The sequence below is a fragment of the Diabrotica virgifera genome, chromosome 3, assembly GCF_917563875.1.
Source record: "Diabrotica virgifera virgifera chromosome 3, PGI_DIABVI_V3a".
In the NCBI taxonomy this organism is placed as follows: domain Eukaryota; kingdom Metazoa; phylum Arthropoda; class Insecta; order Coleoptera; family Chrysomelidae; genus Diabrotica; species Diabrotica virgifera.
Genome location: NC_065445.1, coordinates 269,793,054 through 269,818,450, shown reverse-complemented (window position 1 = coordinate 269,818,450; position 25,397 = coordinate 269,793,054). Strand labels below are relative to the sequence as shown.

The 25,397-nt window shown below is 32.9% G+C and overlaps 2 protein-coding genes across 2 annotated transcripts; one reads left to right on the top strand and one right to left on the bottom strand.

Annotated features, from left to right (window-relative positions):
- Positions 1-224: 224 nt before the first annotated feature.
- On the bottom strand, positions 225-12,028 carry LOC114328289 (transmembrane protein 134). Its single transcript, XM_028277111.2, has 2 exons — positions 11,652-12,028; positions 225-2,904 (listed from the first exon to the last, which is right to left on the bottom strand). The coding sequence occupies exons 1-2, from the start codon at positions 11,834-11,836 to the stop codon at positions 2,556-2,558; spliced, it is 534 nt and encodes a 177-aa protein (XP_028132912.1). The 5' UTR covers positions 11,837-12,028; the 3' UTR covers positions 225-2,555.
- Positions 12,029-12,069: 41 nt separating this feature from the next.
- Positions 12,070-22,508, top strand: LOC114328288 (uncharacterized). The gene is made up of 3 exons (XM_028277110.2): positions 12,070-12,632; positions 16,912-17,064; positions 21,565-22,508. Exons 1-3 carry the CDS (start codon positions 12,434-12,436, stop codon positions 22,437-22,439), a joined length of 1,227 nt encoding a protein of 408 aa, XP_028132911.1. The 5' UTR covers positions 12,070-12,433; the 3' UTR covers positions 22,440-22,508.
- The last annotated feature ends 2,889 nt before the right edge of the window (positions 22,509-25,397 follow it).

Genomic DNA, 25,397 nt, shown 5'->3' with positions numbered 1-25,397 from the left:
CACAGTTTGATTGGTACACCCAGTATAAAATGACAATTTACATGTCTAACAACAATATTATTACAGCGATATTGTTAAAGATTAAGGCTATAACATGTTAAAAAACAAACACTTAAATTGGAGAACAGGTTTAGGAAATTCGAGACATTAAAAATAACCAATTTTTAAGGGGGCGTGTTAATTTTTTGGAGAAGTGTATATACAATTAACGAAAGCTACAATAATCCAATACTGTAATCAAATTTATTGAACATATTGTACTAATTAATACAATATAAAAACAAAAAATTTTAGGGCTAAGACCGATCAGATCTAATTTATAAAAATCTCTATATAAATAATTTAATAACCAATTCTACCTGCCCCTATAACGATTTAATAATTAGGTAAACTTTCTGTTAATTTTTGGGATAATTATATCACTTCAAATGAAAATCGGTAACTGAAAAATATAGATACAGTCGAACCCGCTTATTAGAATACCTGTTATAGGAATATCCCGGTTTAAGGAATAGAAATTTGAGGTCCCGAAACGTTTCTACTAGCAAGCAATGATCGGTTATTAGAATAACCCGATTGTAGGAATACTTTGTCTTGGAGCCAAGGTTATTCCAATAAGCGGGTTCGACTGTATAATGAAGATGGGTAATTCCAAAACAAGTGAGCAATATTAGGATTGGTCCTCTTCAATTTGTCTGAAGTGTCATGCACTTGATCTTCATTATAAAAAAAGTGACTTCAAACTCAATTTAAGGTGTCCCTGCACAGAAATGCCTGTTTGTCTAGGTTGATGCAGTTAACCTGGGTGCTATTTTACCCTATCCAAATTGGATTTTTTTGATTCTATTGAGAAAATTTCAAAGTTCTGGCGCAATCATAACATTAAGCAAGAATTTTTACATATGAAATGTTCAAGCAAAACTTTTTTTTATACAGAGTAAGTACTTAAGTATGGAATGCCTCAGTTATCTCGGAAACGGCTTGCACGATTTTTATAGATTTTGGTGTGCAAGAGTCTTATTATGTGGCTGATATTATAGTGGTATTAACATTGTTGTCAGACCCTTATTTCAGACTTAACAAATACATACTCATTATTTTTCATGTAATTTTCCCTACACCTAAATACCTACCACAATTTCTGCTGTTATTCCTACATTTATATTATCTTTGCCGAAGTTAAAATAACAAGATTTAGAGGGCTATGGAAATAAAGAGTTTCCCTCTTCTAGTGTCATTTTGTCAATATATTTCATTTTACTGGAACAAGAAGCAGAATCCTGGAACACTTGTCCCATCAGACCATGACCGTATCTCAAAAATAAAACTGAGTGTAAAAAAGATAATAAAATCCAAAAATTCTAAGATAAATGCTCAAGATAAGGATGCTAAGGTTGCTGAAGATAAACGAAATACATGCTGAGGCTTCACCTTGTACAAATCAAAAAATGAAAAGGTTATCATTAGAAATGAAAAACACTGAGAATGTGAACATTACTTATCACTATACGATATGGTGATATTGATAAAAAAGTCAACAAGCAACGTATTACAATAGTCAACAAGCAATATCTTTAATAATTTATACCCTAACCGAAATCTCATAACAAGATCTACTGTCAGTAAATCAGTAGAGATTTCGCAATCATCCTTAATGACAATTATGGCCTTTAGGTATAGGAAACATTACATAAAAAATAATCAGTATTTCTTAAGGAATTCAAAAGATAAAAAATATACAGGGTGTTTCATTTGAAATAAAGAAAATTCACTAGATTTCCAGAAAAACGGCAGATCTGACAACAATGTAAATACCACCCTAATATCAACCGCGTCACAAGACCCTTACTCGCTAAAATCTTTAAAAATCGTGCAAGCTGCTTCCAAGATAATTAAGACGTTCTATAGATAAAACTCACTCTGTATATTTTACAGCAAATGTTAACACCCAATTTTGCTCACTTGGTATAGAATTACTCAGGCCTTAAACACCACATTTGAATCACTGAAAAATCTTTTTTTAATCCGGTAAATGTGTTAATTTTAAACATTTGTATGTGTAAAAACAATCAGGAACAAATTGGAATGAATTATCAGAAAATATTCAAAGGGAGAATTTGTGAGTAAGTGAGGACAAAATTAAGAGATGGAAATCAGCAATGAATTTGGTAAATAAGCTATTATATGATTTCTATCCTTCTGTAAGGTCTGGGTAGTAACAATATCAAAGAGTTAGGAATGTTTTCAGATGACAAATGTCTTACTCTCCCATTTAAAACCATAGGCATAGATGCATTAAATGTAAATTGATTTTAATGATTCAAATATAATGTAGAATTCTGCAAATGCAATATATTGTAAAAATACACTGATGAATAATGTGTAACGTTTTACCTTCAGCTTCAAGCTCTTATTTTCGTATAAAAATACTCTCTTGCAAAATATATGGCACATAGCAATGTTACTTTTACTATTTTTATAATCAATATAGGTTTATATAGGCTATGGCTAACAGATCCCAAGAATTAACAACTCAAAATTTAACCTCATAGTTTTTAAGTAAACAAGGGCAAATTGTGAAAGTGGTACCCACGTTTCCCCTTAGCAGCCAAATATATATACACAATGTGATATGCTCCAGGTAAAAAGCAAATAAATCCAGCTAATAAGAACACCAAACCTTGCAAACCAGAATTAGGCTCTGCTAACGTAACACTACCTGTTGCTAGTAATCCTATCCCTATTATTAGTAAAGTTGCCGCTGCCAGTACCATCCTCCAGTTTTCTTTAACTTTTGGATGCTTGAAACATGATCTACTGAAGTTTTCTTCGTTGGGACAATCGTAATAATCCTGTATCAAAGAGTCACTATCTCTGGATGTGTCATTGGCCATTTTGTAACTTCTATAAAAAATAATTTGTATACTATTAACTAATCTAATTAGTGAAGTAGTCTACCACTTTATGTTAAGAAAAAATATATAAACCTTCAAAATTTCCTAGTTGATTTTCTCCAGAATTAAAAAAACTTGTTATTTCAAAAAAGTCTGCTCACGCTAAATTATACCTTATTTTCAGATCTTACAACACAATGTTAGGCATTAACAGATCAATCTTTGAATAAAAGACTATGAATTCCAAATGTTATGGAATTTTAATGACTTGTCAGCCCACTGACAGCTGACTGTTATGAGTCATTTCTCCAGTGTCTATCACATGGCTTAGATAAAGTTAACCTAATTATCTTTATCTGAGTGATTAATTAATCGGAATAATTTATCATTCATCAATTTTAACACATTAAACGCTAGACATAATATTGAAAAAATGCCCCCTGGGCCAAGGCATTTCGCCATAGCATATTTCGACAATACAAAGCGGTCCCTAGGGGCCTCCATGGTGTATGGGGAACTTCCTACATTGGTCCCTAGGGACTGCCATAGTGCTTATCATGTCAAAGTAAAAAATTATGTTTCATTCCATTTATTCAATTTCCACTTTCTGAAGTCTTTGAGTCTATTGGTAACTGGTCTCAAGGATAAACTGAGTTATATTCCAGATTATTTCATTCATAGGAGATTCTGACCAAGAGAAAGCTACAGAAATAAAAATTAAACTGATTATTTTTTGATGATTTTAACTTCCAATCGTATAGTTGATCACACATTTAATTCTGTCCAATCAGATTAAAATTATACTGAGAATTATCTACTGTAGAAAATTACCGATAGATTTTTTTTAAATAGATTGTTTCTGTTTAATGGCAACCAGTTTCCTAGTTTTGACAACTGTCACATTTAAGAAAATATTCATAATATACGTATTAAAAAATAATCTTACGAATATCACACGACAGTAAGATTAAATAAGAAAATAATGCTTCATTTTTACTCAAATTTGTTGTCATTGGGCAATAGCCACTCGAGCGCTGCGGGCTCTCGTGTCTATTGCCAGACAACAAATTTTCGAAAAAATGTCGCATTATTTTCAATTTATTCTCACTCTTTTGTGATATTATACCCGATAATTTTTGATAATTTCCCGTCGTCAAGTATATTATGTCAGATGCCCTTCGTTGCTATGAAAAAATACATTCAGTGACATTAATGACAATTAATGTTTTTAAAATTATAAAAGTGATGACTTTCAACCGTCAAATTAATATTTATAACAACTGTGTGTTTAATTGTACTAATTTGTACTTACATAAATAAATTACAATAAAATTTTGGTTTTGAACAGTTTTATTCATGAAATAATCGTAACAAATTGCACTCGATCTCTAAAATTAATATAGAATTTTAGAGCTCTTGTGCAATTACTACTGATAATATTCCTACATATTTCTGAAAAAGATGTGTCTACAATTTATAATATAAACCTTTCATGCATTATTTAATTTATCTTTGTAACAGTTCCCCATTGGTTAACATTATTTGGACTCCATCACACAAAGATATTAGGTATAGGAAATAAAAATGCAGATCAAGTGGCTAAAGAGGCATCCTGTTCTGATATTTTAACAGAAAGTATTCAACCTAAAGTAGACTAACAACATATTCAGTCCCGGCGCTAGGGTATAAGGCGCCCGACTAAAAACTACCAAAGGCACCCTTCTGTTTTCTAAATTATTATTTTTTATAACACCAGCAGAACAAATGCTCATTTTGGCGCCATCCAAACAGGGGCGCCCGCCTGCAGTACATCCCTTGCAGGCCCGTTATCGCCAGCCCTGAACATATTTATAGTCAATCAAATCAAATATACTTGAGATCCTGACAAAACCTCTGGAATAGAACAAGCTCAAAACTTCGTGATATTCAACCCAGAATCCCTACATTAAAAATACAAGCACTTTGTAAAGGGGACAAAGTTGTCAAAAGAAGACTAAGAATTGGACATTGCTGTGTTAGGTATCAAAGCAATCCTTCTTGGTGCCATATCTACAATACCTGTGTCATCATCAAACAATTATGGTTATAATGCCAGCTATTCATCAACACTGGAAGACTACACAAACTGGATGAAGACCTAACAGCCACTCTTAGTGACAATAGTAACTTTAATAATGTGATAATGTTTCTCAAAAGCTGACCGTTATACTGATATAGATATTGTTCTTATAATTTTGCTCACATTCTAGTTTCTTTTTACCCCTCCGGTGGCCTCACTGCTGTACTCTGTGCCGCATTTTAAAGTTTTAATAAGTATTACCAATATTCTTTTGTACACACCACTCCCCATTTAGGAATGTGCGAGTGACTATCTTGAAATACTACCTGTGGCTATTGCATTTTCTGAAGTGTTTTATCAGGGTGATATTGAGCGTTAAAGTGAGAGTTGCTCAATAATTTTTTTTGCAAAAATCAAAGTGAGAAAAAAATTCAGTGCAATCGTAATAATACTACATAATTCCATTATTTTGTATTTAGGTATTTTACTTTTGGAATGTTTGTGAAATATTTTTTGTAGTAAACGTTTTCTTTGTTCAGATTACATTGTAAGACTGACTACTTGTTTTTTATTTTACACCTGAGTCGTTATATTATGTTAAAGTCATACAATAAAATGTTAAAAACAAGGCTTTTCTTGTGTTATTCTAACAAATTTTTGATATTTTTAACATCTAATACAGTTTTTTATATGTGCGACATTAGGTACCGCAGTGTGTCCACTCATGTAACTTTACGAGACGTGGCTACCGGAGGGTTAAATATTATGCTGCAATCCTTTTGTAACCATGTCAATGGTCTTTGTTGCTGAGACACGTTAATTTAAATAAAAAAAAATATCAGGGCCCAGAGCACGCCAAATAGAATTCTATTATGCTGACGTCACAAAATAGAATTTCATAATGGGAGAATCGACGGTTGCTAGGCAACGTGACGTCACTAAAATAGAATTCTATTTGGCGTGCTCCTGCACCAGGTGTGTAAACTGGGCTGCCACATAGTCTGCATAATTAAAAATTCATTACTTAGTTCATACTTCACAGTAAGTTATTGGTCCACCAAGAACTCACAGTTAAAAAAATGTTAAATAGCTCTGAATGTATTGTGAGCATAACGGATTTAGTAACAAGCATTTACAAATATCTTCTGTTTTTGATGGTTTTTCAGTATGCTACATTTGTCAAATGGACTGAGTAACGACAGACTGTAGAGAATTTGGAATGAAATTGAACACAAAGAAAACAAAAATGATGATCATCAGCAAATCCCAAAACAGAAGGGTGAAGGTCAATGTCGATGGAACAGATCTGGAAATAGTAACAAGAATAACGTACCTTGGAAGTAACCTTGATGAAACTGAAGATATCAGAACACGTTTGGAAAAGGCACGTATAGTGTTTTACAAAATGCAAAAAGTTCTATGCAACTGCCAGCTAGATATTTCATTGAGAACTAGAATACTTAAGTGCTATGTTTTCTCCACCTTACTCTATGGTGTTGAAGCCTGGACAATGACAGAAGCCACACAAAAAGAATTCATGCATTCAAACTCTGGTGCTACCGTAAAATGCTCAGAATATCCTACATGAGCCATATCGACGGCGAAAGTGAAGTACCTCGTATGTGATATTTTTTCGGTTTTAGGTTTTATACATGAATATTTAGGGTTTTGCTCGCGCCATCTATTAAAAACGTTTAAAAAATTCAACATAACTTCGTTACAGGTTTCTAGAGGCAAATTCATTACCTCGGATAATTGTTGTTGTCTTTTTGAATGCAGTACCTTGTATCCGTCAGTCGCTATTGTTTTCTGCCATAAGAAGTCCCTCTTTGGCTTTGCCATTACCTTTTTTACGTTAATGAGGTAAGTAAATATTTAATAATTATTAATGCTGTTATAAATTTATCCTAATATTGTATTTCATCGAAAAAATAGTTTGATTTTTTTAAAAGTCGTTGCGATTTTACTAAAATAAGGTTTGTAAGTCCAAATAATTATACGAGGTCCTGCAATATTTTGTCTACAATATTTATTGTTACCATACGAGGTAATGCATTACTTTGTAAATACTTTATACAAGCTTTTTACATCTAAGTTAATTTGTTAAACACATAACAGTACTTGCACACTGGAGACTAAGTTTGTTGAGACTGATATACAAGAAAAACAGAAAAAATAATTCTGTAAATTTAACGCGTATCCAACAAAGACAATAATAATTATTACTATACTCGATAGAACTCATTTCTCTCGCATGGCACGCTCATGCTTATAAACTAACTATTCATCGATATATTTGTAGAAATGTATCTCTTTTTTTAGGAGTCATAGTGGCAATGTTATCACGAACGAAAAAAATTCTAGAGAATGCCAAAGAAATTACTGAAGCTAAAGGCGCTTCTAGTCAAAGCGATACCTTAGATTATTATACAACAGTAGATTTAGAAAACGCTGTAATTGTTTTTCAAGACGACTTAAATCCTGCTTTAAATGAAAAAGTTGTTGATGCCCTTAACGAAGTTTTAAGCCAGCCTGAAAACGATGTAGGTCAAGTTTTTAATGACTTAGCAGGTATTTGCACTAACATTATTTCTTTCACTTTGACTAATTTTTTTATGCTCGTAGATTTAGAAGACAACCAAAATGAAATTCCAAACGTGTCGAACCTATTTGAGGATTTGGATCAATTATTTCCAACTAACGTAGCCACAAATTCAACTTCTACTAATGTTGACTTAAGACCGCAATACTACAAAACTATTATTCACACTGTAGAGGAAGGAGTATATGTACCAGATAAGAACTACCAGAAAGCCATTAGTGACGATAGTGAAGTGGAGGAGGATACGCAGTCAAATAAAGAAAATGATGAAGAATACATACCAGACTCAAACCCAGAGAGTGAAGAAGAAAGCGATAATGAAGATATTCAACCGAACAATACAAATATGGAACTTGATATAACCGAAGCCGACAACAATATTGAAAAAAACTTACAAAAACGGAAACGAAAGAAAACCAATCAACGACAGCTCAATAAAAAATTAAGGATGGAAGGACAAGATTATTTAGGATTCAGAAAACCAAGAAATCAAAATAAAACATTTAATGACAAAATGAGAACAAAACGTCGCTTAAAACCACGATACGATTGTGGAGATGAGAAGGGAGCCAGTCGAAAGTGTAAATTAATTGACGAAAATGACCGTGCAGGAATATTTAACAATTTTTGGTCGAAAATGACATGGGATCAAAGAAAGGTTTTTGTGTGTAATACGGTTACTTTGGAAACGTCAAGAAATAAAACACCGGATTCAAGAAGGACAACGACGCTAAAATACACCTTAAAGGTAAATCACCGGTTCATTCCGGTTTGCAAAAAAATGTATCTGAACACAACAGGTCTTGGTGAATGGTCGGTACGAAACTGGTTTTTAAAAAGTAGTGACGGCGTTGTTGAAAGGCAAGAAATTGTTGTGCAGAGCAGAAAGAAAAGAGAAAATAATCACACAGAAGCTTCCGAATACCTAAAAGAATTTTTGCAATCCCTTAATAAGTTACCTGCGCACTACTGTCGCAAGGAAACTTCAAAACAGTATTTAGAACAGCAGTTTCAGTCTATAGCTCAATAGGGAACTTGCATAAATTTTTAAATTCGAAAAAAATGTTATAAATCACAACAGAACATAATTTAACACATGTATAAAAGATAAAAAAAGTTTTGTTTGTCTTTCGTTTGGCCCCTAAAGACGATTAAAAATTCAAATTAAAACAGGTGGTCCAAAACGCATAGTGACGTCATATAGTTGTGCATGTACATTCTGCACCAACAAAGTAAACAAAATTGTATATAATTTTAAATTAGACACTATAAACGTCAGTAGAAAATACAGTTATGTAACGTCACAAGCGTTTTTGATCGTTTGAACTATTTTACATTGGCTAAGGGTTCTTCTAAACCAAGGCCAGAAAACAGAAAAAAATATATAGATTTTAAATTATCTTCTAAGTTATTATGAGGTTTTACCGCATGAAAGTTTGGAAATATTATTTTTAAAGGAAACTGAATAATATTACGTAATAAAAAAATGTGTAAGTTCCCTCATAGGTTTGGCATTCGTTTTGACACTGACACTAAGTTTTATAAATATATTTGATAATTTCTATTTCTGATATATTTGAGTGTTTTTAAGATATATTTTTTAAAATGACCGAAGAGGGTTTTTGTAAAGGGCAGTCTGATAACTTACCTATAGTTGATATGTGTATGGTGGCTACATATTTTCAAAAGAGTGAAAATTTTTCCATCGGAGAAGTTCGGGGAGTTAAAGCAGATAAGTAAGTACATATATTATGTATATTATACTCCCATTATACCTACTAATTTTATACTGTGATTTTATTCTGATTATTATTCTCATAATTATTTAACGATAAAACTTAGTAGGTACACACTTCCTATTAAGTATAGTGATCAAAAAATGTCATTACAATATAAATATTTTCCCATATTTCGCGACGATGCTGTGGCCAAATACCCAAGTAGGTGGAGGCCAATAAACTAAAGAAGAAGAAGAAGAATATACTTACATATAACCCTCCCACATCACTGATATAACCATATAAAAAACTAATGTAAAACTATGTGACGTCACGGGCCGTCTGAACTACTTTAAAATAAAGAAGACTTTAAATTTGTATTTCTAAGTTATTATGAGTTTTTGAAGCCGGAAATTTTGGAAATCTCATTTTTATACAAAACTGAACATTATTATGTAATAAAAAAAAATGTGCAAGTTCCCCATTATACCGGGAGTATAAAAAGCAGTGCAATATCAATGACAAAATGTGCTTGTCGATAACTAAATTAACGGTGGTTGTAAATGAGCTGAACATTGGAATATTTACACCACGAAAGGACAGATGTGACCAGTGCTACAAATATGAAAATGGAAATTTAGAGGAAGAGTTATTTATCAAGTATCGCGAAGAAAAAAACAGGGCCAGAAAAGAGAAGGAATCTGACAAAAATAGGGCAATTTTAGGAGAATGTCATACACTTACAATGGACCTTCAAGCCGTTAAGCTTTGTCCTCAGTTAAACGCTAGTTCACTTTATTACAAAGTAAAGCTTTGCTGCAACAATTTCACCATCTACGACTTAAAAACCAACTTGGGAACTTGTTATTGGTTTGATGAGACCAAAACAGATCTTCACGCCTCGACATACGTCTCGTGTGTAGTCGATTATCTCAAAGAGAATTTTTTGGATAAAGGTGACAAAAGAGAAGTTATCATATTCTCAGATGGCTGCACAGCCCAAAATCGCAACTCTATAATGTCTAACGCGCTACTTCATTTGTCTGAAACGTACAGTGTAAAAATCACACAAAAATATCTGGCCAAGGGCCATACACAAATGGAGTGCGATAGTGTGCACGCCTGCATTGAAACTTCATTAAAAAATAAAGACATTTATCTTCCAAGCGATTACGCTCGAATCACAAAGGAAGCTAAAAAGAAAAACCCCTATATTGTTAAAACACCAGACTTTGATTTTTTCACCAATTTTAATTACAAGCCATTAATGAAGTATGATTCCATAAGGCCTGGAAAAGTATTATCAGATCTAGTCGTGACAAACCTAAGAGTACTGGAATACTTGCCAAACGGAGAAATCAATTTCAAGATCAATTTCAATGATGAATTTCAAGTACTTCCTCGACGACCAAAAGCGATAAGTTTAGCTGGAGTTGAGTTTCCGCGGTTATACAAGAGACTACAAAAAATAAAAAAATAAAAGTTTGATCATCTTAATGAAATAAAGCAGGTTATTCCCAAAGATTGTTGGGCGTATTATGAAAGCTTGCAATACGAATAGTAGGAGTTTTCTACACAAAATGTATTTTTTATGTTTTTCATAAGTTTTTTCAACCTACCTAATAAAAAATAAGGTTTGTTTTGTTTTTTACCATTTTTGATAATAAATGTTATTATAAGTTTATTCAACATACCTAATATTAAAAAATAAAATGTTGCTTTGTTTTTTAAATGAGTTACCATTTTTGATAATAAAATGTTATTAAAGTTACTCTTTTTGTGCCTTTTTTTCTACTCTCATGTGTCAACTTTAGCTGTTCAGTACCTCGTATAGGTTTACCGTTTTAATGCAATACCTCGGATCAAGCAGACGTGGGTTATGGATGTAAAAATATAATAAATTTGTATTAAAATAGGTTAATAAATCATTTTTTTAAGTTCTGGTTACAAATTAAGCGCAATATGCGAGAAAATGTAGTTTTTCGCGATTTCTGTAAAATTGACCAAAATAATGATACGAGGTACTGCACTTTGGCCGTCGATATGACAAATGCGGAAGTCTTGTGGAGGATGAACAAGGAAAGAGAGCTTATGCTTATATAATAAAAGAACAGAAAACAAAATATTTTGGTTATATCGTAAGAAATCAAACATACGAACTGCTTCAACTTATAATAAGGCAAAATCAATAGCAAAAGTGGACCAGGAAGAAGACGCAACTCTTGGCTTAAAAAACTACGACAATGGACGAATGTGACCTCAATAGAACTATTCAGGGCGGTTGCAAATAAGATTAAATGGGCAAATGTAATGGCCAACGTCCTTAAGGTTACGGCACCGTAGAAGAAGACATTTGCCGAAAATACATAGATACTCACCTCCCATTTTCCATGTTAACAGCTACATGATCCCCATCGCCGACCATAATTCTAGAACCAGATATAGGTGATCTAGGTCCCGCAGTTCCATACACTTTTATAGCTTCGTCCGTTTCTTCTTCAAAAGCATCGTCAATGGAAAATCGCTTTTGTTTTCCATTAGTCAAGGAAAACTGGTATGACATTTTGAGGCAGGTTAGAAATTTGTTGACAGATTATTATATATTCACGCCATTCTCGTACAAATATGCATTTTTACTGTTAAATTTTGTAAATGTAGGACGGAAATGTTCGATTTAAAGGCTTCTAGAAGGCCAAATTAGGATTGCTTTTGGATGTTGTGAGAAAATTACAATAATAAATTATGGAAATTGTCAATGTCACTGATGACATGTGTCATTTGCTATTTGCATAAACGTCAGTTCAGGCAATTTTCGTAATCAAATTAAAATTTCAAATGTTGTTTAGACCTATCTTTCAAAAGTTTTTTTAAACTGAATATCATTAATTATATCATGTTGAATATATTATTCTGACAACCCTTCTTTCGCTTGATTGGAACCAAAACAAAAATATTTTGGTTGTTTTTATGACATTGAGAACTGTCAAGTTGACAACTACCTTTATTGTCAAAAAGGTATAATCTAAAATGCCAGCTGTGCAGGCATATCCAAAAGGATGAAATTGAAAATAGACCATGTAAACAAAATTATTGAGTAAATTACTACTAGTAAAATAGTTGTGCCATTGTTTAGTACAAAGAATTTTCAGATAAGGTAAAAATGGCGAGAATACGTTGGTTAACAAGGACCTCAAGGATAGTGGCACTATGCAGTTTTGCAAATTTTATAAACAGTGCAGATAGAGTGATAATGCCCATAGCTATTGTACCCATGACCGATATTTTTGGCTGGTCTTTACATGCTCAAGGGTGGATTCTGTCAGCATTTGCATTTGGGTACTTTACTAGTCAGTTATTGGGTAAGTAAATAAATGAATACTTGTGCACTGTGAAAACATCTGTGATATTTTCTTTGTGAGTATAATGTATATTATGACAATGTACAGGTAAAACTCAATACAAAAGAAGATTCTATTTTAATTCAATATGAACTTGACTCTAATTGATCAATTGACAATGCAAATATTATGTCAGGACTTCAACAATGATTGGTGATAGTTACATAAAAACATATACCTACTGTTATATTAAGTGGGATTTTCAAATGAAAGCTAATTCATTTAATTAAATATTGAAAGAAAAAGTAAATTACTACACTCTCCAAAATGTAATAATAGTCTGTTCTTTAACAGTAAAATATTGCAAAACCTCTAAATTTTAAAGAACCGCTTAGATTGACATGAAATTTAGCATACACATAGCTAACAAGTCAAAGAAAAAAAAGTGATATTGTGCCAATAAGTGCTTTTGCCCTGGGGGTGGTTTTCACCCCCTGTTGGGGGTGAAAAAATATTCGTCCAAAGAAAGTCAGGAAATGGATAAACTGGTTAATTTTAAGTAACTTTTCTTCTATAGAGTTTTTTCACTAAGTCAATATTTTTCGAGTTATTTTGCAGTGAATATGTTCATTTTTTCAACAAAATAAACACGCTTTTAGACGGTTTTTCACAAATAACTCAAATAGTAAGTATTTTGTCGAAAAAACATTCTGAGCAAAAATATAGCCTGTAAAAAATTTTAAAAAATGGTGTATATATCACGTCACTACACCTAGTAGAAGCAGAGTTATAGCTAATGAAAAATAGGTTCATATTCGTCAAATTCCAAATGGAATACTTTAACGTGAAATGAACCAAAAATGAAGCACATTTCGGGGAAAACTCATTACCTACAACTTATTTAAAGTGTTTAAAAAAAGCTTCATTTTTGTTTTAAAAAAAAAATTCTAGCATCAAAATTAAACAAGTTACACTGAAAATAAAGTTAGTCCCTTTTGGTTTTGGTAAAAAAATCGAGAAAATCACCCCCTAATTAGTATCTTAAATGAACTTAATCGTTACGACTTCGCAAGTTTCTTGACTCGTGTATATATTGTTTATATGATCTGTAAGTTTCATCGGTTCAAAGTCCTTATTATTGAAAGGGCTGTAGTTAAAAGGGGTTGAACGAGTCACTGATTACGAATGTATGCAAATTTAGAAACACCAAATCTCAATCAATTTTTGTCTAACAGAAAGACAAAAAAATACATGATATTCAGAAAAGCAAATCTGACTTTTTTGTTTTTTGAGATTTTTGTTATCTCTCACAATTTTTAAGTTATTTTGAAAAAAAGCATATTTTTCAAAATTTAAATTTTTAAAAATTTTATTTTGAAACCAGGTTTTTTCAAAAATAAGCACTTTAAATCGATGAAACTTACAGATCATATAAATACAACATAAGTAAAATAATTTGTGGAGCGGTAACGAATAATTTCATTTAAGTTGCTAATTAGGGGGTGGTCTTCCCGATTTTTTTTTGCAAAAACAAAAAGACCAACTTTATTTTGCTAGAAACTTTTTCTAAAAACAGAAATAAAGCTTTTTTTAAACATTTAAAAACTTATAATGGGTTTTTCTCAAAAAGTGCTTGGATATTTCACGTCGAAATATTCTATTTGAAACTTGGTGAATACGAATCTATTTTTCATTGGCTATAACTCTGGTTCTACGAGATCCAGTGAACTAACGCGTACACCATTTTTTTACTTTTTTTATAGGCTATATTTTTTCTAAGAACGCTTTTTTCCACAAAATTCTTACTTTTTGAGTTATTTGCGAAAAACCGTCTAAAAATGTGGTTATTTTGTTGAAAAATGAACGTATTCACTCGCAAATAACTCGAAAAGTGTTGACTTGGCGAAAAAGCTCTATAGAACAAAAGTTACTTAAAATTAGTCAGTTTACCCATTTCCAGACTTATTTTGGACATATATTTTTTTACCCCCAAGAGGGGGTGAAAGTCACCCCCAGGGCAAAAGCACATATCGGCACCATATCACTTTTTTTCTTTGACATGTTAGCTATGCCTATGCCAAATTTCATGTCAATCCAAGCGGTTCTTTAAAATTTAGAGCAAAAACCGTGAAAGAATGGACTATAAGTCCAGTACTTATGTGATGTCAATAAAAACATGGAAATGTTCCTTTTAATTTCTGTTAACACTGGTCTTTCTAGATTTCCAACGTGTTACTGACTTAATGTTTTGAGCTCCTGTTGATATATTTAAATTAGCTTTTTTAACTTAAGATCAATACCTCTGTTTGAAATTACAGTAGACTCTCTATAACGAGCACTGAAATGGCTGACTAATTACCTTGTTATAAGCGGATTTCGTTATATCAGACAACAATAATATTGAAATGTTTTGATGCCTGTTAAGTAGTTTATTAGGTGTCGATGGTCGACCTGAACAATGAAACTTCGTACCATCATAAATTGTAACTGTTATAACCAATTATGCCTCGTTATAGAGGTGTTATAGTTCAATAGGAATTTCATGGAATCTAGTGTACCTCGTTATAAGAGAAACCTCGTAATATCCTTGTTCATTATAGAGAGAGTCCACTGTATCTAACATTTTTAGTTGCCCTGCTCAATGTTTATCTAGTCACCCCCACCAGTAATTTATATTGAAATTAACGAATATTTGTTCAGCACGCTATGATGACAGTCATCTGTGCCAAGATGCTAGTAAAAAATCTAATGTGGCACCAAATATGTAGTTACAAATTTTGAATAGTGTTGTAGTTTATTTAAAATAAGCGACAACATATATAATAAATTGTTTATCTCTCATGACAAAGTAGAAGAACAGGATGTGTAAAGCCCTGCCTCTACACAGTCAAATGTGGGTAATGTTTTTTGGAATTTAAGAAGATGTGAAAGTGGTCCATATTTTATACTGGTAAATATGGTTCTAAAATTGAAACAAAGTTGGAAAAGCCATATACCTCAAAATATTATTGTGCAGTTCAGGTGTAAAAGGTGTTGCCAAGGAAGCCAAAATAGTATTGGATTGTTAGAAACGTTTTTCTCCAATTTTACAGATTTTGACGAAATGTTGTTGTATACTCACGAATGTTTTATAGATCTAATATTGAAATTTATGCAGGTACACAGCCCACTGGCCTTTATGAACTAAAGAATGATCCTCATGGCATTGTATTAAGACTTTTGAGACATTGTAGTGGTACTGGAGGAAAATGTAACTATGGAAAACTATGTTACATATAGTTAATATATATATAGCTAATGACTATAGATAACCACTGTATTACCATAGTAGTCGGCACATTAAGTAAGAACAAGTGTGAGGTTCACCAATTTTGTTGGATACTAAATTACAAAAAGTTTTTTTTTGAAATCAATGTTGAAATCTCCAATTATTTTTGATTTTAAAAAATTAGCACAGCAAAACACCAGTAACTTTTCAAATAGGTCTAGAAAAACTTTAAAATTCCCATTTCCGATTCTATACACTGTTATTATAGAATAGTTTTAATGTCTGTAATTTCTAATGCATAAAATTCACCCTCATATTCACATATATGTATATCATTTCAGACAACTGGTCTTGTAGAGATTTTACTATCGCTAAAAATTGTAACACCTCTATGTTCTTTTCCTTCTGATAGTAGAAAGTTGACAAAAAATACCCATCAAGAGTTAGACACGGATAGCCAAAAGGTTTTCAAAAAAGAAAAAACAATAAATTTTATTAATACTTTTGAAAGAATGATGAACAATGGTATATGGAGTATAAGGTTCAACCACAAGTTATACCACTGTTACTACAAAGAACGCTCTATGGCAAATTATGCAAAAATACAAAAATTGCACTGGGTGCGACCTTATAACAATGGATACTGACAGAACACTTAGTGGGACTATAGTGTGTTGTCGGCCAGTAGGAAGAGGTAGAAATACGAAGTGAGAACTGATACTAAAGAGATATTGAGGGTGGAGAACTGGAGGAGAGCTGCCAGGGACAGAGATACTTGGAGGCAGATGCTGGGAGAGGGCAGGGTCCGACTGGGGCTGTAGTTCCATAGGAGAGAGAGAGAGAAAGCCAAAAGGCTTTTGCCTATCCATTTTTATCAGCTTTCCCTGCCTTATCACATTTAGTACCAAGTGCAATATGATTTGTAGATTAATAATAAGGTTTGTGATGATTTTATTTTAAGAATTGTAGACAATACCATATAATTTTCCAGATTTATATAGCTTCTAATACTTCTAAATTTAATTGTTTTAGGAAGTTTTTGGGCAACTCAGGTGGGAGCAAAGAATGTATTAATTTGCAGCGTGCTGTTATGGAGTATTGCAACATTCACAACACCATTTCTAGCTGGAAGTCTTGTATCTCTTATTGCTTGTAGGATAATACTTGGATTTGCAGAAGGGTTAGGTCAGTATACACTCATTTATTGTCTTCTTCAATGCATTCGATTAATTAGAGAGAGAGAGAGAATATATGTTTATTGTCTAAGAAAAAATCTTGTTGACAAACACTGTTTAAGAGTTTTAAATAAATAAATTAAATTAAAATATGACTAAATATAAAATATAACACATAACACATTTACATTATATAACAACTACAAAATATGTAGTATTGTCAAAAATAAAAAACAAACAAACTACAAGCTGTAAAACTAAATCACAAACAATAATGACAAACAAATTGACAAAAAAAAAATATACACAAGATCACAAATAAATTAAAAATGTGTATTTTACATAATGTAGCTGCTGTGTGAATAAGACAAATTTTAATTTTTTTAATTTATTGAATAGACGGGATCACCCCATTACAGCATTATAATAACATTATATTTTTAATCTAATTTATCTTATAACTACACTTTAAAATACAATATGTACTTACAAATAATTCTAGAGTTTACTATAAATCATGGTTTTAACTTGATTTAAACTTAAATTAAAAAGATCTATAATTTATATCACAGTGACTATTTAAAAACCTTAAGGCCCTATCAAATGGATTATTGCAGGCATAATTGGTAGCATGAAAGTTTATACAGTCGAACCCGCTTATTAGAATACCGGTTAAAGGAATATCCCGGTTTAAGGAATGGAAATTTGAGGCCTCAAAACGTTTTAACTAGGCTTATATTATCGGTTAATAGAATATCCCTGTTATAGGAATACTTTTTCTTGGTACAACGGCTATTCCAATAAGCGGGTTCGACTGTATATGAAAAAGTTCAAAAGATCTTAGTCTATGCTATGGAATATTGAAGCTTATTTTACTTAAAAGTTTCGGACATTGAATTAAATTATTTAATAATTTATAAATACATACAGAATCAAACTGAATTCGCCTGTTATAAAGTGTTGTTAGATTTAATCTATCTAAAATTACTTTTTTGTCTATATTTGCAACTGGAATTCCCATTTTGTAACCGCAATACCTAAGAAACTTATTCTGAACTTTCTCAATAGAATTGATATACTGGTCATACATCGGAGACGAGACTAGCGTGCCATATTCTAGTTGAGAGCGTACAAGAGAACAATACACAACTTTCGTTACATCAATTGGGAACTTACTACAGTTTCTTAATGTAAATATAAGAAGTTTAAGACCTTTCAATGTAATCTGTGAAATATGGTCATTGAAATTAATGCTTTCATTAAAAGTGATGCCCAGGTCTCTAACTTGATTTTTATATCTTAAGTTAACATTATTCATAAAATAGTTTGAGTCATATTGTTTATTCCCCCTAAAAAAACTGATATAATAGCATTTATCGATATTTCATGTAAGATTATTCTGTATACTCCAGTACCTGTCAATATCCTTTTGCAATATATGTATATCAGCTACAGATTTTATGCATCTATATAACTTTAAGTCATCTGCAAAAAGTAAAACTGATGATTCAATATTATTCAATTTTAGCAGGAATAACTAGTATTCCTGTCGCCAGGGGGGTACAACGGCGTCCTTTATTCAGATGGACCTACCAAGGTTTTTTTTATGTATTTTGACCCGTAGAACACGAATTTTTTGGGTAACAGTTGATCCGGATGTCGACAAGATTGTTATAAACAAAGAACTTGAGGAATTACATAACAGCGATTTTTCGCAAAACAAAACATTTTTTTGTATTTTTTGGGTCATTCTAAGCAAAAATCTTCTTACAAGTTTTTTCGTAGGATGCATAGTTTCCGAGATAAACGCGGTTGGACTTTCAAAAAATCGAAAAATTGCAATTTTTGAACCCGAATAACTTTTGATTAAAAAATAAAATAGCAATTCTGCCTACGACATTTGAAAGTGCAAGTCAAATTATACCGGTTTTAATAATTTGCATTGCTAAAAATTAATTTTTTTATTGTTAAACAAATCTATAAACAAATAGTGCTTGAGTGATGTTTTCAATGCATCTCTAATTTAAAGTCAAACGAGTAGGAACAAGTACAAGCGCCTTTGGACAGGCTATTTCTACGTAGCCATGCATTAAAACGCATGCATTGGGCACGGGAAACACTATTTGTTTATAGCTTTGTTTGACAATAAAAAAAAATAATTCTTAGCAATGCAAATAATCAAATCCGGTATAATTTGACTTAAACTTTCAAATGCGGTAAGCAGAATTGCTATTTTATTTTTTAATCAAAAGTTATTCGGGTTCAAAAATTGCAATTTTTCGATTTTTTGAAAGTTCAACCGCGTTTATATCGAAAACTATGCATCCTACGAAAAAATTTGTAAACACATTTTTTGCTTAGAATGACCCAAAAAATATAAAAATGTTTTGTTTTGCGAAAAATCGCTGCTATGTAATTCCTCAAGTTCTTTGTTTATAACAATCTTATCGACATCCGGATCAATTGTTACCCAAAAGATTCGTGTTCTACGGGTCAAAATACATAAAAAAACTTGGGTAAGTCCATCTGAATAAAGGAGGCCGTTGTACCCCCCCCCCTGGCGACAACACTATAGGGTTCTTAACTTTTTTTAAAAAGTTTTCAGGTTCTTTGTAATATTGAAATAACTAGTGGTTGAATCTTATTCTCCACATACCATTATCACAAATAGGCCCCTATATCCTTCTCACTACTTTTCTTTCAAAAGTATTGATATGGTTTATTGATTTTTCTGGGACGATCCATCTTTCTTTTCCATATGTTGCTATTGGTTGTATGATGGTTTTATATATTTTGAACTTTACCTCCTTATGGATGTGTTTTGATCCAAACACTTGCGACAGAGAAGAGTATGCTTTGTTAGCAACAATTATACTTTTACATAATTTCCTCCTTCCTCGCTACTATCCTCAGTTATCTGTATGCCCAGGTGTGTGACCTGTTCTACCACGTCTATGTTTGAAACGTCTGTTATCAAGTTTAGTTGTTTCCTTGCTTGTATTGGGGCTTAAGTTTTATCTACGTTGACGGCTATCCCTATTTCTTTCGCATATTCTTCAAGCTCCACATAAAGTTCTGTGATGCCTCTTATGGATCAGCCCATCAAGTTTATCATCTGTATATATCACAATCTGTTAAGACTTATTAAACAATATATTTTTTGGGTTTACAGACAATTTTATTATAACATATTCCACCGGCACAAAATTCCGCCACCCAAAATTTTTGATTAAGTTTGACAATCTATAACTATCTTATTTTTACTCTGATTTTCAAGATTCTTGCATCAGTTTGTAGGTACAGGTATTGATGTCGTTTTTTATTATTCCGGTAACAAAATTTCTTTCGTTTAGATGGCATTATACGAGGGTCAATGGAAGCATTGTATTTTCTCCTAATTTTAAAAGATTCTTTGGAAAAATTGGAGGGCTGATTTTGTTTCATACTCCTTTTTATTATCCTGGAGGTATCACTAAGGTTTTGTTTTTTTAATTATCCGAATATCTCTTTTCTTGTAAGTGCTGTAAATAAAAACACTGCTTTGATGGTTTTTTGAATTAAAAATATCAAATGCACTAAAATTAACAAAACAAAATTAACAACAAAACAAAACAATTCAATAGCGGGTATGTCCACCTCCTGCAGCAACGACTGCTCGCATTCTCTTTGGCATCGAATAAAGATGTGTTATCCTTGCTTGAGGAATAGCCTGATATTCCTCTACCAGGGCCATAACTGTACCAAATTTTCTGGAGGCCTAGGATGACGGCGAATAGCTTTTTTTAATTCATCCCATAAATGCTCAATATGATTGAGATCTGGGCTGCATACAGACCATTCTAATCTTATCAATCCAACCTCTACTTTATGAGCCCTTCAGTGCTTTTATTTACAAAAAATGGTACAGCTTTTACAAGAAAAGCGATATTCGGATAATTCAAAAAACAAAATTTTAGTGATACCTCCGGGATAATATGACAGGACTATGAAACAAAATCAACTCTTCCATTTTTCCACAGAATTTTTTAAAGTTAGGAGAAAATACAACGCTTCCATTCACCCCTGTATAATACTATGCAAGCAAAATTTTTGTGTTACCGGAATAATACCAAACGATATAAATACATGTACCTACAAACTGGTGCAAGAATCTTGAAAATCGGAGCACAAATAATAAAGTTATAAATTGTCAAACTTAATCAAAAATTTTTGGGTGGCGGAATTTTGTACCGGTGAGTGTATATTAAACAGAGTTTTAGGCCATTAGTTATCTACAGCGGATCTGTCAATTGTTCTTTGACTTGTATTTATTTTACCAATTTCCTTGGTATACCAAATTCTCGCATAATTTAATATATTTTATAAAACCTAATCTATTACTGAATAGTTTTTACACACATGATATTACTAGAATTTATTTACTTATTTATTTTAGCTTTTTTGTTTAAATATATTTTTAATAAAAATATTACATGGTTTGTCATGTATCAATATTTTTTTTTATTTTTAGGATTACCCACAATATTCCATCTGTTTGCTCATAACATACCGGTAGAAGAACGATCGAGAGCCTTTTCATACCTCCTGGCATCTGGATCTGTCGGCCAAACAGTTGCTTCTATAGTTTGTCCACACTTATCGTGGGAAGCATGTTTTTACTGGTTTGGCTCCTTCGGATTCCTCTGGCTCGTTCTATGGCACTGTTTCTATCACGAAGACGGCTTTAGCAGTGAAGAAACTTTACCGTTACATAGCCAAAAGGTGATATCGCACAACATCCGCTGGGCAGATTTCATATTCAGCAAACCGTTGTGGGCGATATACACTGCTCACTTTGCAATGAACTGGTCATCGTACATTATAATGCAGTGGTTACCGACATATTTATCTAGATACTTAGGGGGCAATGCTCATAGTTTAAGTTTAACCGCGGTACCATACATTGTGAACTCTATATTCGGTGTAATAAGCGGTCATGTGGCTGATGGTTTGCTTGGAAATAAGAATTGGTCTGTTTTAAATGTAAGAAGACTCATGACAAGTATAGGACTGATTGGACCAGCTCTGTTTCTAGCGATTTTCTGTGTCGTTGATCACTTGGCGTTCGCTCTCATTCTCGTCAGTATATCCATGGGTCTTTCAGCCAGTAACTCGGCCGGGCATTTGAGTAACCATGTAGACATTGCTCCAAATTACGCAGGAACGACATTCGCTATAAGTAATACCATTGCAACCATTCCGGGAATACTTTGTGGACCAGTAACAGCGAGCTTAGTGACTTACTCGAACGGAAAGTGGATGTCTGTATTTCTTGGTGCTACATTCATAAACCTGACTGGTGCTTTTATATACTTTACGAACAGTGTTGCTACTCAAGTTCTTTGAATAGGTTGAGAATGTATAAAATGTATTTATTTAGGTTAAGAAAGAAATACATAATGTTTTTAGAAATTACATTTGTGTTTTAATACCTTTCTACTTTTTAAGTAATAAATACCTACTATATAATATATAAACAAGATATTAAAACAAAGAAGTCAAATTTTACGTTTTATTAGTTAAAGCAGCAAAAATATTTTGACAATTTAAATTTTAGCGAATGCAATATCGCATTCTATGAGAAATTCACACCGAGAATACAGTACGGCTAAGATAGGGCAATACATATCTAATGAGGAATTAACGCACAGGGTTGTCGGTCTTCACCAGTACACCAGTTGTTGATTGCTCTCTCAAGAGCGTCGCACAGGAACTGTGGCAACACTGAATGCGCATTCCTATCTTAACCGTACTGCAATCCGTAAAAGTATTACTGGTTGCATCATTAATAATAAGAAATTTATCAACAAATGGACGGGATTCCTCCCTGCAGAAAGGAACCAAACCACAAATACGTATTTTTTCTATTAAGAGTCTCATAGGTTGTAAAATACCCCGTAGATACTTGTGCAGAAAAGAACCAAGCCAAATACGATATGTACCGTCCCCTATGAGCGAAAGAACCAACCAGCATTATCGTTGCAGCATGACAGCGTTCTGCAGAAAAGATCCATGTGGGTTGGTTCGTTTATGCAAATTCACTTAAGTTATTTTGCAGAAGGGAACCAGGCTACAAAAGTGTCTACCAAATTATTAAATCCCAGTAATTTCATATGAAATTATACGCCTGATTATGTAACTCAATAATGGAAAATAAATGTTTGTTAACTTTGAATTCACTTAAGTTGTTTTGCAGAAGGGAACCAAGCCACAAAAGTAAATTTTTTTTTAAAAACTGTTTTCTTGAATTCACGGGACTTCCAGATTTTGAAATCGAACAAATTATTAAATCCCAGTAATTTCATATTAACATTATTTTTTATATTATACGCCTGATTATGTACCTCAATAATGAAAAATAAATGTTTGTTAACTTTGAATTCACTCAAGTTGTTTTGCAGAAGGGAACCAAGCCACAAAAGTGGATCTTTTTTTGGAAAACAACTATTTTCTTGAATCAAACAGTATGTGTGAAATCAAATCTAATGCATATATTGCCGATTTTAATGTTAAACCATGATTATTTTTAATAGAGAATTTTAAATTTTATGGTAAAGTTTTTGGCTAATATCTCAGTTTTAACAAAGTGTAGTTTGGATCCTTATTTCTGCAGAATCCCGTCCAAATAATCTTGTTCTTGTGCCTATCAAATACGTATATATTAACATAGACTGAGCCTACCCTCCGCGCTTCCTGACGACAAGATCTCTTGGACTGGTTTGCGGTATCTCTTTCTAGCACATTGTATCGAGAAACTAACATGAAACTAAATGGAGGTATAAGCACGGAAAGGGAGGGATACTGTCGCAGCTGTACCACCGAACAACAGTTGTTCGGTGGTCATGTTGAACGAAGTGACGACCCCCCTTTTTTTTTTTGTTCGGTGCTGTTTCACTCTTACGCATAGTACAGCATGACACTCTGTCTATGTCAATATAATATATTATATTATACGTCTATGGTGGCTATCTGTGACGAATGTTCGCGATCATCATGGCGATATTTATCTGATCTGCAGCAGCGCGGTAAAGCTGCACAGATGTTGTGTTGGACCAGGTTCTAAGGTTCTTTAACCACGATGTTCTTCTTCCTGGACCGCGCATTCCAATATGTCCGAAATATTGTTACTTTCGAGATTTTATGATGGTTAGTACCTCTCGGTTCTTCTTCATTCTTTTGAGGAACTTCTTCTCATTTCCACATCTCAAATACTTCCAATGTTCTCCACCTATCTTCGTTCAACTCCACGATTCAACACCATAAAAACGGACAGAGAAGACGTAGCATTATTCTTTGGTTCTTCTTCATTTTTCTGAGGACCTCCTCATTTGTGACTCGGTGAGTCCACGGGATTTTAAGTATTCTCTGATATAGCCATATCTCAAATGCTTCCAATTTTCTGCACATATCTTCGTCAGAGTCCATGATTCAATACCATAAAAAAACAGAGAAGATATAGCATTCTTACTTTTATTCCAAGAGAGAGGTTTTGGCTCTTGAAAAAGGCCCCCATCCGGTTGAAGGAGGATCTACCATTTCCGATGCGCCCTCTTATCTCTTGGTTGTTGGTCCATTCTTCATTTTTGATGGTATGATGTAGTTGTACTGGGTCACTTTTCTACATGGGTTTGGTTGACGTAGAGTTAACCGTCTGTTATGTTTTTCTTGCTAATGATCATAAACTATGTCTTCTTTACGTTTATATTGAGTCCATATTGTTGACTGTAATACGTAATTTTGTGTTCATAAGGACTTATAGGTCTTCTAGGCTGTCCGTAAATACTATGTGATGTCATCTGCATACCTGATATTGTTTAGTAGAAAACTTTTTTCAGTTTCATGCAAAGCTTCGATAAATATTCTTTCATAGTAGAGATTGAACATTAGAGGAGACAACATACAGCCTTGCCACCTTTCCAAGCATGATTTTCACATATTCGGTGTGTTCACCTTCAACTCAGATTTGTTTAAGTTGTTGAGTAGAGATAGTGCAAACACTCGTGACCACGGCGCAGTAGACGAAATTTGATTTAGTCCCCACTTCCATGCGAAACGCACTGTACTATGCAACGTGAAAATATCCGCCTTCGCGCAGTCCATGGTCAGGAGTGTTTGCACTATCTCTATCTTTGTGATTATTGTTATTGATTCGTTGTTCATTAGTTTGAGCAGTTCTGCTTGTATATTATCGGAGCCTGCTTTACCATCCTTTAGCTGTGTTATTGCAGAATAAACTTCCTGCTGTAATATTGTTAGTTCATCATTTACCTCTTTTTCTAGTTCAAAGGCGTCGACTCTTTGGTC